At 43.2% G+C, this 12,585-nt stretch overlaps 1 protein-coding gene across 1 annotated transcript in view; it reads right to left on the reverse strand.

Moving 5' to 3' along the window:
• Positions 1-12,585, reverse strand: part of herc1 (HECT and RLD domain containing E3 ubiquitin protein ligase family member 1) — a gene marked incomplete at its 5' end in the record, with an annotated part of 105,049 nt that overhangs the window by 57,060 nt on the left and 35,404 nt on the right. Inside the window, 8 exon segments of the mRNA XM_062436399.1 lie at positions 519-646; positions 1,595-1,803; positions 4,047-4,260; positions 5,576-5,843; positions 6,573-6,747; positions 9,227-9,427; positions 9,527-9,579; positions 11,515-11,783. Coding sequence (XP_062292383.1) covers positions 519-646; positions 1,595-1,803; positions 4,047-4,260; positions 5,576-5,843; positions 6,573-6,747; positions 9,227-9,427; positions 9,527-9,579; positions 11,515-11,783 — 1,517 coding nt within the window.

A 12,585-nucleotide genomic window follows, 5' to 3' on the forward strand; every position in this document is an offset into this window, starting at 1 on the left:
TTATTCTGGTATTATTACGACTTTATTCTGGTATTATTACAACTTTATTCTGGTATTATTATGACTTTATTATTCTCGTATTATTACGACTTTATTCTGGTATTATTATGACTTTATTATTCTCGTATTATTACGACTTTACTCTGGTATTATTACGACTTTATTTTCGTATTATTACGACTTTATTCTGGTATTATTATGACTTTATTATTCTTGTATTATAACGACTTTACTCTGGTATTATTATGACTTTATTACTCTGGTATTATTATGACTTTATTATTCTTGTATTATAACGACTTTACTCTGGTAATATTACGTTGAGAAAAACTCAATAAAAATTAAGTTAAAAAGACAAACAAAATTTTACACTAATTTCTTTGAATTTGAGTTAGTTATTGCGATTGTTTATCATCAAATAATAAAGATGCACAACGTTTCCCTTTAAAACATAACTCAGTGTTTCTTCCCCAGAACACGCTGATGTTTGTGGAGGTAGAACATGCTGAAAGTCTTACTCCTTATTAAAGATGCAGGTCTGCTGCAGCGTGTACTGGCTCTTGGTGACGTTCCACACTCGGACCGTCCCGTCGTTTCCGATCGTAGCGAGTAAACCTTTCTTACTGCACCAGCTGCACGAGATCACCTGAGAGACAAAGAGAAAGGTTTCATTTAAACTTCCTGTCGTCCTCCCGTCTGTTTTGACTGTTCCTTCTTTCCTCCCTTCCTTCCTTCTCTCTTTCTTTCCTCTGGCCTTCTTTCCTTCCTCCCTCCCTCCCGTCTTTCCTCCCTCCTTCCTACCTTCCTTCCTTCCTTATTTTCTCCGTCCTGCCTTCCTTCCTCCCTTCCTCTTTACCTTTCTCCCTCCCTCCCTCCCTCCTTCCTTCCTTCCTTCCTCCCTTTCCTCCCTTTCCTCCCTCCCTCCTTCCTTCCTTCCTTATTTCCTCCGTCCTTCCTTCCTTCCTCCCTCCTTCTCTCTTTCTTTCCTCCCCCCTACCTCCCTACCTTCCTTCTTTCCTCTGGCCTTCTTTCCGTCCTTCCTCCCTCCTACCTTCCTTCCTTCTTTCCTCCGTCCTTCCTACCTACCTACCTTCCTTCCTTATTACCTCCGTCCTTCCTTCTTTCCTTTCTCCCCCCTACCTCCCTCCCTTCCTTCTTTTCTCTGTCCTTCTTTCCTTCCTCCCTCCCTCCCTACCTCCTTCCTTCTTTCCTTCCTTCCTCTCTTCCTTTCTCCCTCCCTCCCTCCTTCCTTCTTTCCTCCCTCCCTCTTACCTTCCTTCCTTCCTCCTTTCCTTTCCTTCCTTCCTCCCTCCTACCTTCCTTCTTTCCTCTGTCCTTCTTTCCTTCCTTCCTCCCTCCTACCTTCCTTCTTTCTTTCCTTCCCTTCCTCCCTCCCTCCTTCCTTCCTTATTTCCTCCGTACTTCCTTCCTACCTCCCTTCTTTCCTTTCCTCCATTCCTTGCTTCTTTCCTCCTTTCCTTCTTTCTTCCTCCCTTCTTCATCCCTTCCTTCCTTAACTTGATGCCAACAGGAGGGTTATTAACTATTATTAAACTATTCTAAGTCATTAAAAACCAAACCATCGTGGACTCACTCTGCTCTGATGAGCCTCCAGCTTGATGAAGGAACACTTCCGCAGATCTCCCGCCATGTCGGCGAAGGTTTGCGGCCGGCTCTGGTTGTTGTCGCGGTCGTGTGCGGCCAGCGTGCGGACCAGCTGTTGAGCGGCCCACTGACGGTGCTGTGAGGAGAGTCTGGAGGAAAGGCAGCAGGCCGCCAGAGCGTTGGCCAGCTCCAGAGGGCCTACAGCGGAGGGATTATGGGAAGGATGGGCATATAAATGCGCAATTAGACCTGCTCGACACGAGAAGACAAGGTGACAAAGTTGCACCGGTGAGTGAAGAGAAGATGCACGGATGATAAAAGACACAACAAAATTATATAAACTTAAAATAAACAAACATAGAAGCACATAAAAGGTGACCCAGAGTGGAGAGAGAAACAACACCAGAGCTACAACAAGCATGAATTATGACTCATTATATACATGAATTACACAAATAATGAGATGAACAGAAATAAAACATTACAGCATTTTGCCTCGACATTAAACTTTAAAACAAAAGCACAAAATATATTCAATTAATCAGTTTGTTGTTGAATCACAGAACAAAACAAAAACATCATTTTAAAAGTAAGTATTTGAAAGTTTAAACCAGAGGTGTCAAACATGAGGCACGTGGGCCAGAACCGGCCCGCCGAGGCATCCAATCCGGCCCACTTTCCTTCCTGTCTTCTTTTCCTTCCTGCTATCCTTCTTTCCTTCCTGTGTTCTTTCCATCCATCTTTCCTTTCTGTCTTCCTCTCTTTCTTCCTTCCTTCATTCTGTCCGTCCGTCCTTCCTTTCTTCCCTCCTTTCTTCCTTCCTCCCTTTCTTCATTCTGTCCCTCCTTCCCTCCTTTCTTCCATCTTTCCTTCCTTCCTTCCTTCTTTCCTTCCTGCCTTCCTTCCTTTCTTTCCTTCCTGCCTTCCTTCCTTTCTTTCCTTCCTTCCATCTTTCCTTCCTCCCTTTCTTCCTTCTTTCCTTCCTGCCTTCCTTCCTTTCTTTCCTTCCTTCCATCTTTCCTTCCTCCCTTTCTTCCATCTTTCCTTCCTGTCTTCTTTTCATTCCTTCCTTCCTTCTATACGTCCTTCCTTTCTTCCCTCCCTCCTTCCTTCCTTCCTACCATCTGTCCTTCCTCCCTTTCTTCTTTCCGTCATTCTGTCCGTCATTCCTTAATACCTTCCCTGTTTCCTTCCTACCTTCTCTCTTTTCTTCTTCCCTCCTTCCTTCCTTCCTTCCTTCACTCTGTCCCTCCTTCCTTTCTTCCTTCTTTCCTTCCTGCCTTCCTTTCTTTCCTTCCTGCCTTCCTTCCTTCCATCTTTCCTTCCTCCCTTTCTTTCATCTTTCCTTCCTGTCTTCTTTTCATTCCTTCCTTCATTCTATCCGTCCTTCCTTTTTTTTCATTCCTTCCTTCCTTCTATCCGTCCTTCCTTTTTTTTTCTTCCTTCCTTGCTTCTTATTAACCTTCCGGCCCACATGAGATCAAATTGTTCTGTATGTGGCCCTTGATTGAAAATGAGTTTGACTCCTCTGGCTTAAATGATCGAATCTTAAAAGCATTAAACAATCATTACATTAATCTTAAATAATGCATCTTTAAAGTTTTAACTTAAGGAAAGAAAAAACAAAAACACAGAAACGTTCTCTAGAAGCTTCTTATCTATCAGAAAAACTCAAACTGTGATATTAAAATGATTACAATGAGATAGAAAAATACACAGAAGCAATAACTCATCTTATTTCTATCTATAGGCCTGTCACAATGATTATCTACTTATCGTACAATAACGTAATTATCAGCATCATCATGTCTATATATGGACTTGAGATGACTTTTGTTGTGATTTGGCGCAATATATATAATAAATAAAGATTGATTGTGGTATAAAATGATATCCTTCCTTCCTTTCTTCAATCTTTCCTTCCTTTTTTCTTTCTTCTGTCCTTCCATCTGTCCTTCATCCCTTTCTTCCTTCCTTCATTCTGTCCGTCCATTCTTCCTTTCTTCCCTCCCTCCTCCCTTCCTTCTTCCCTTCCTTCCTCAGTCCTTCCTCCCTTTCTTCTTTCCTTCATTCTGTCCATCATTCCTTAATACACTACCTGTTTCCTTACTACCTTCCATCTCTCTTTTCTTCCCTCCTTCCTTCCATCTGTCCTTCCTTTCTTCCCTCCTTCCTTCCTTCTTCCCTTCCTTCATCTGTCCTTCCTCCCTTTCTTCTTTCCTTCATTCTGTCTGTCATTCCTTAATACCCTCACTGTGTCCTGCCTACCCTCCTTCTCTCTTTTCTTCCCTCCTTCCTTCCATCTGTCCTTCCTTCCTTCTGTCCCTCCTTCCTTCCTCCCTTCCTTCCTTCTACCTACTACCTTAATCATTGTATAAAATGATCTTTATCTTTCTTTATCGTGACAGGCCTATTTCTATCTCCTCCTAAAGTCTACAAACCTCGTTTCTCCATATCAGCCTTGTCATAAGCAGGTCTGAGTCTGGCTCCTTTATCAGCCAGCAGAGCCACCAGAGCCTGCGTCACCACAAAGTTGGGAGAGGTGACGAGCTTGTTCTCCTCGGCTACGCCTCGCAGGAAGCTGGGCAGGAACTTCCTCTGGATGGGATCGTCCACGGTGGTCAGATTCATGCCGGTGGCTGCGGAGATCAAGTTCTGGAGAGATGAAGGAAAGAAATAGAGATGAGTCTTAAAACTGAATAATCGAATAGTTGCTGTTATACTTTTAGGGATCTGTAAGCCTGTAAGATTTTGTGTTTATGTAAAAAAAAAAAAAAATGGCTGATTATAGGCCTGGGCGATATGGACAAAATTAAATATCACGATATTTTAGACCAAATACTTTGATATCAATATTGCAACAATATTATAGAGATGACTGTCGATGCTTTCACAAAATATTTGCACTATGAAATCTTTGATAAATAATCCTCAGTAATGTGGATATAATGACAAAGTGGGTAAAAAGTAAATAACAGAGCAGCTGGAACAGTCTGGTAAGTTCAGAAAATTACATATTTTACTGTAATGCAGCTTTAAAACCAGGAAAAGCAATATTACGATATCCAAAATCTAAGACGATATCTTGTCTCATATTACGGTATCGATATAATTTCAATATATTGCCCAGCCCTAACTGATTATCATTTAAATTAATACAAGTTTGCACAGTTAAATCTTGTTGTTCGTTATGAATATTGAAAGTTATTTTTGATGCATTATCTATTAAGCCCCTGTGAATGTTGGCATGCAGCAAATATTTGATTAGTCGGCCCATGCACATCCCTAGAAAGAAACATTTAATATTGTATTTTATCAGCACAGCCTGCTGGTTAAAACCATAGACTGCATATAAAATGGACGTAACATCCGTGACGTCACCCATTGGTTTGTGGACTGCTGCTTGGAAGCGAATAGTATCGGATCTGAGCAGCGCCATCTTGAAAATTTCAGGTGCATGCTGGGTAAAAATAAAAACACGTATTCTACTTATATGGGCATCAGGAGGAGCATGAGGCGCCCTCCTGAACCTGTGAACCAATCAACCTGTCAATCACGACGTAGCCACGCCCTAATGCATACCCTGCTTTATCGTCAAATATAAAATCAGGGAGGCCAAAATGTCCCAAATGAACATCATACTGCATTGAAGAAGGCTTTAAACTAGCGATTGAGACCATAAACACATTTTGAAAACGTTTACTGAGGTTAAAAATCAAGTGAGAAGTTGGTGAATTCTCCATTGACTTGTATAGAGACGGAAGTCCTTTTGACACCAAAACGGTCGCCCCCTGGTGGCCTTTTGATAGAATGCAGTTTTAAGTTACTTCCGCGTTGGCATCATTCCCCGCTCCCCGCCTTGTTAAAACCCTCATTACATTGCATATACGGTCCAACGGATCTCAAAACGGAGCTAAAAGAATCCATGATGTGTTTGCAGCAGATGAAGCTGCTGACTATCATCGTGTACCTGAGTGCAGAGCTGCACCAGCAGCTTGGCGGCGTTGGGACTGTTGGAGGCCAAGCAGCCCACTGCGGTGCTGAGGTAAGCCAGACAGGAGATGGGTTTGCTGGCCTTGGCGGCTCCACGAGGTCTATCGCTGTGGCCGGCACCCGACGTGGGACTGGTGGAAAGACCGGCTCGACCCGCCGCCGCCAGACACATCAGCCTCACCAGAGTCCTGATGTCAGTCAGACCCAGAGACTCCAGACCGGCTGCGAGGCTGCAGCTGGAGCCGCTGGGAAGAGAGAGGGAAGGAGGGAGGAGACATTATGTTATCTAACAAACAGAAAGCTTGTTTTAACCCTACTGTTGTCTTCGAGTCAAGGAAGGAAGGGAGGAAGAAGGACGGAAGGGAGGGAGGAAGGAAGGAAATGAGGAAGGAAGGAAGGATGGAAGGAAAGAAGGAAGAAAAGGAGGAAGGAAGGGAGGAAGAAGGAAGGAAAGGACGGGAGGAAGAAGGAAGGAAAGGAAGGAGGGAGGAAGGAAGGAAGGAAGGAAGGAAGGAAGGAAGGAAGGAGGGAAGGAAGGAAGTGAGGAAGGAAAGGAGGGAGGGAGGAAGGAAGAAGGAAGGAAGGTAGGAGGGAGGGAGGAAAGAAGGAAGGAGGGAGGAAGGAAGGAAAGAAGGACTGAGGAAAGAAGGAAAGAAGGAAAGGAGTAAAGGATAGTCAGTTTTTATAATGAGGGAGGAGGTTAGCAGGGTCCCTTAATATTACTAATACTTTAATACTGTAGCTAGTGTGTTTGATTAAGCTGATTTTCCCACTCATGATAATAATAAATGTATTTAGTATATCATTTTATCACAGTAACAAAATCTACAAAGTGCTTTACAAGAATAAAAATTGGAAAAGACCAAAAGAAAAACATGCAAACATTAAAAAAACAAATCAATAAAATCATACAATCAATGAGACAGAAGCAATATTATAACTAAATAAAGCTATAATATAAATATAAAGGTTACCTGACAGACAGCAGGGACAGCGCTCTCATCACCATCGTCCTGGCCAGCAGCACCTGAGCCGCGGCCGTCACTCTCCGCAGCGCCATCACTCGGTCGTGAGGGTTCTGCAGAGCGGCGGCTTGTTCTCCGAGGGTCACTCTGCCCGATGAACTCTTATCCACCGACGTCTGACAGCCTGGGAACACACACACACACACACACAGAGACACACACAGACACACACACACAGAGACAAACACAGAGACACACACACACACACACACACACACACACACACACACACACACACACACACACACACACACACACACACACACACACACAGACAGACAGACAGACACACACAGACACACACAGACACACACACAGACAGACACACACACACACACAGACACACAGACACACACAGACACACACACAGACACACACACACACACACACAGACACACACAGACACACACACAGACACACACACAGACAGACAGACAGACAGACACACACAGACACACACACAGACACACACACACACACAGACACACACACAGACAGAGACACAAAGACACACACACAGACACACACACACACACACACACACACACAGGTGACATGATATTAACTTTGAGCTTTAATAAAGTGATTTATAATGAGGCTCGAAGGATCTGTAACTTCTTAAAACTAATTTCTATTGACTAACTTTGATGTGATGTGGTTTATTTATTGGTACTTGTCTTTTATTTCATTTCATTTGACTTCATCTTCTTTATTTTTTTTTTATATTATATTCTCATCATCTCCTTACTGTATTTTATTGTCTTGTACTTTCCTCTTGTTAATGTCGGCCCTGTTACTGCTCTGTGTTGTATGTCTTTTCTTTTTGTTTGTTTTTATGTTTCTTTTTTCATGTGTTGATGATTTTAACATTACAAGAGAGGATTTTGCACATCACAGCATGCATAGTTTTTATTATAAGTACTACTGCTCACTTAATATTAAAATCTAGGGCTGCAATTAATATTTCTTGTTAATTAATCGAGTTGCTTGGTCGATAAAACATCTGAAAACTGAGAAAACCATTAATTAAAGCCCAAAATGATGTTATCAAATAGTCGTTTTTTTGTCCAATAAAGGACCAAATAAATCAGTTTGCTACATTATGAACATGAAGAGCATCAGCAGTAGTTGCCTGTTTTTCAGTAGTAATAGTAATTAATAGTTTCCTGTCAATCAAAGGAATTAACCGACTATCATTGCAGATCTATCATCATCATCATCCTCATCATCATCAGTGAGGAGGGTTAGAAAAAAGAAGAAAGAAACAGGCAGAAAAAGACGAATAGGTTTTTTTAATAATAACAACTGAAGTAAACTGTGTGATTTTAGCTTCTTTAGCCCTCCTGTTGTCCTCGAGTCAAGGAAGGGAGGAAGAAGGAAGGGAGGGAGGGAGGGAGGGAGGGAGGGAGGAAGAAGGAAGGAAGGGAGGGAGGAAGGAAAGAGGGAAGGAAGGAAGGAAAGGAGGAAGAAAGGAAGGAAGGAAATGAGGAAGAAGGAAGGAATGGAAGGAAGGAAGGAAAGAGGGAAGGAAGGAAAGGAGGAAGAAGGAAAGAAGGGAGGGATAAAGGAAGGAAGGAAGAAGGAAGGAGGGAAGGAAGGAAAGGAGAGCGGGAGGAAGGAAAGAGGGAAGGAAGGAAAGGAGGAAGGAAGGGAGGAAGAAGGAAGGAAGGGAGGGAGGAAGGAAAGAGGGAAGGAAGGAAGGAAGCAAGGAAAGGAGGAAGAAGGAAGGAAGGGAGGGATGAAGGAAGGAAGGAAGAAGGAAGGAGGGAAGGAAGGAAGGAAGGAAGGAAGAAAAGGAGGAAGGAAGGAAAGAAAGGAGGAAGAAGGAAGAAAGGAGGGATGAAGGAAGGAAGGAAGGAAGAAAAGGAGGAAGGAAGGAAAGAAAGGAGGGAGGGATGAAGGAAGGAAGGAAGGAAGGAAGGAAGGAAGGAGGGAAGGAAGGAAGGAAGGAAGGAAGGAAGAAAAGGAGGAAGGAAGGAAAGAAAGGAGGAAGAAGGAAGAAAGGAGGAAGAAGGAAGAAAGGAGGGATGAAGGAAGGAAGGGAGGAAGGAAGGACAGACGGAAGGAAGTAAGGGAAGGAAGGAAGGAAGCAAGGAAAGGAGGAAGAAGGAAGGAAGGGAGGGATGAAGGAAGGAAGGAAGAAGGAAGGAGGGAAGGAGGGAAGGAAGGAAGGAAGGAAGAAAAGGAGGAAGGAAGGAAAGAAAGGAGGAAGAAGGAAGAAAGGAGGGATGAAGGAAGGAAGGAAGGAAGAAAAGGAGGAAGGAAGGAAAGAAAGGAGGGAGGGATGAAGGAAGGAAGGAAGGAAGGAAGGAAGGAAGGAGGGAAGAAGGAAGGAAGGAAGGAAGGAAGGAAGAAAAGGAGGAAGGAAGGAAAGAAAGGAGGAAGAAGGAAGAAAGGAGGGATGAAGGAAGGAAGGAACAGTCAAAACAGACAAGGTCAATTTGACCCGGGAGGACGACAGGAAGGTTAAAAAAGCTGAATATAAAAAATTAAATGATCCTAAATTATTAAATTATTGTGTTTTTCATGATGTCAGAGACTTTAACTGATTTATCCACAAAAACACTGTTAAAGCCTTCGTTCAGTTATAAGTCAACACTGACCGATCTGCAGCAGGGTCTCCTCCATACTGTTGGTGGCCGTCACCATAGCGACGGTGGCTCCCAGTGGGTCGCTGTCGGGGAACTGGACCGCTTCGGGGACGATCCTTCGCTCGCTCAGACCCAACGGGCCGGCCAGGAGCTCGAACTCTTCCTCCCCTGTCAGCTTCTCGTCTTCGTCCACATCCAGCATGTCCCAGTCTTCTGTCGGAGGGACGGAGAAAAGAAACACACGTGATATGAAATCAAAGAGAAACACGTACATCACATCATCTTACAGGTGTTATCATAATGCAACCTTACCTTCATAGACACTGTCCTGCTTCCCCAGGAGGTCAGGAGCCTGTCCCTTATATCTGAATAACATAATGACACAAATAATACATTCATTATTCATTTAATCCTTTATTTAAACAGGTAGTCTCACTGAGATATGACACACATTTACACGTAGAAGCACATAATACATAATGTCCGATGGAAGGAAGGGAGGAAGGAAGGTAGGAGGGAGGGAGAAAGGAAAGGATGAAGGAAGGAAAGAAGGACAGGGGAAAGAAGGAAGGGAAGAAGGTAGGGGGAGAAAAGAAAGAGAGAAGGAGGGAGGGAGGAAGGAAGGTAGGAGGGAGGGAGAAAGGAAAGGATGAAGGAAGGAAAGAAAGACAGGGGAAAGAAGGAAGGGAAGAAGGTAGGGGGAGAAAAGAAAGAGAGAAGGAGGGAGAGAGGAAGGAAGGAAGCGAGGAAGGAATGAAGGAAGGGAGTTAGGAACGAAGGAAGGAACGAAGGAAGGGAGGAACGAAGGAAGGGAGGAAGGAATAAAGGGGGATGGAGGAAGGAAAGAAGGAAGGGAGGAAGGAAAGAGAGAGGAAGGAAAGAAAGAGAGAAGGAGTGAGGGAGGAAGGACAGACGGAAGGAAGGAAGGAAGGGAGGAAAGAAGGAACAGTCAAAACAGACGGGGTCAATTTGACCCGGGAGGACGACACGAAGGTTAAAGGGTTAAAAGTGTGTTTATGTATTTATTCTGTAAATATAAGATTATCAGCCATTTTTTATATCAATATTGCAGTTTTTTTTTATACAGTATGTTTGGCACTGCCCATAAACAGAGGAGTAGGTGGCAAAAGTTATTATTATTATTATTATTTATAGACAGATGAAGATATGTGCGTATACAGAGGTAGAAAAAGTACTCAGATACTTAAAAAGAGTACTGATTCATTATATTTATCGTTCTTGGGGTCTGATTTACTAAAGTTCTGCGTGTGTAAAAGTGTGCAAACTTTATATCAGCAACAAAAAAATGTGCAAGCTGATCTACTAACGCAGCGCACTGAGGTTTGCGTCTTTCAACTGTGCAAGATAATACACCCTGTCCATTTAGTAGTTTACCGTAATGAATGTAATATGAGACGTTTTAACCCCAGTGTGCAAAATACAGGGAGGAGAAAATGCAAATATGTTATTTAGCACACGCATTGTGATTCACCAAACCTGAAGGTAATGTTGCTGACGTAAACTGTGTCTATAAATAATAAGTTTGAAGGGCAGGTATTAACCGGCTGTTACCGTGGAGACGGAGGCACAATGACGCACAGGACGGATTTTTTCCACCTGTGTTAATATTTTTTTAAAAATATTAACACTATAATGTTCCTCCTTTTCTTCCTCCCTTCCTTCCTTCCTCCCTCCTTTCCTTCCTTCTTTCCTTTCCTCCCTTCCTTCCCTCCCTCTTTCCTTCCTTCCTTCTTTCCTTCCTTCCTCCCTCCCTCCTTTCTTCCACCCTTCCTCCCTCCTTTTCTTCCTTCCTCCCTCCTTTTCTTCCTTCCTTCCTTCCTCCCTCCTTTCCTTCCTTCATTCCTTCCTTCCTTCTTTCTTTTCCTCCCTTCCTTCCTTCCCTCTTTCCTTCCTTCCATCTTTCCTTCCTTCTTTCCTTCCTCCCTCCCTCCTTCCTTCCTTCCTTCCTCCTTTCCTTCCTCCTTCCTTCCTTCATTCCTTCCTTCCATCTTTCCTTCCTTCCCTCCTTCCTTCCATCTTTCCTTCCTTCCTTCCTTCCTTCCTTCCTTCCTTCCTACCTTCCCTCCCTCCTTCCTTCCATCTTTCCTTCCTTCCTTCTTTCTTTTAATACTCACCATTAAGACAAAAAACCTTAATTTAAATACTGCTGTCTGTACCTGTTGCACCTGTTTTCATTTACGCAGTTATTCTTAGTAGATCACCCTTTATTTAGGATCTTTGTAAATCCGGCCCTTGGTGTGGACGGGCCTTAACTCTCTGTCTCTCTCAGGTGTGCATACCTCTCCACGATGGGAACTTTAGCCTTGCTCTTGATGGCTAAGTACTTCTCTCTGCAGGCGCCACACAGCAGGTAGTAAGGGTTCCCGCTGCCGCACTCCCCTCCGAACCAGCCGTCCACGTAGGAGCCGTTGCTGCGGTAACCCTGCCGGTTGGCGCTTCGGCCGCATCCCGGGTGACTTTTCTTCATGTGCTGATTGAAGTTGGCCACGTTGGCCTCGCACAGCTCACACACCACCACCTCATCCCGATCGTCCGTCTCGCATACGTGCTGCGAGATGTGAGACGCAGAGACACACACACACACACACATATAAAGACAAACATAGGACACACACACAGGACAAGGTTTGGGAGGCTTTAGAGATACAGCAAAGCATCTGTGTGATGATTCATGCTACAACAAAATGAGATGATGGGAGCTTTGCATTAATGAGTTAAATCTCCAAACATCCACAGTAATCGCATCGCCGTTCATTAGTTTTTAGTCTTTCACTTCATGCCGCTTAGACGTACAGAGTGAGTGCAGATTGAGAGGAAGTAAGGCTCAGATGTTCAGTGTGAGTGTCGCAATAGTACGATAGAGTATTAGGGCCAGACTAAGAAAGGGGGGGGGGATTACGAGAATAAAGTCATAATATTACGAGAATAAATTCATAATATTATGAGAATAAAGTCTTGGAAGAAATTTTTTGTGGAAGAGGAGCTGTCTGGTCGACTGCAAGGCTAAGGTTACATCTGCGTGATTCATATCACTTTATTCTCCTAACATAATCTCTAAATATTACGACTTTATTCTGGTATTATTACGACTTTATTCTTGTATTATTACGACTCTATTCTCGTATTATTACGACTTAATTCTCGTATTTTTACGACTTTATTATTATTGTATTATAACGACTTTATTCTGGTAACATTACGACTCTATTCTCGTATTATTACGACTTTATTATCGTATTATTACGACTTTATTCTGGTAACATTACCACTTTATTCTTGTATTATTACGACTTTTTTATTCTCGTATTATTACGACTTTATTCTGGTAACATTACGACTTTATTCTGGTA

This window comes from Scomber scombrus, chromosome 1 (assembly GCF_963691925.1).
Source record: "Scomber scombrus chromosome 1, fScoSco1.1, whole genome shotgun sequence".
NCBI classification, from domain to species: Eukaryota; Metazoa; Chordata; class Actinopteri; order Scombriformes; family Scombridae; genus Scomber; species Scomber scombrus.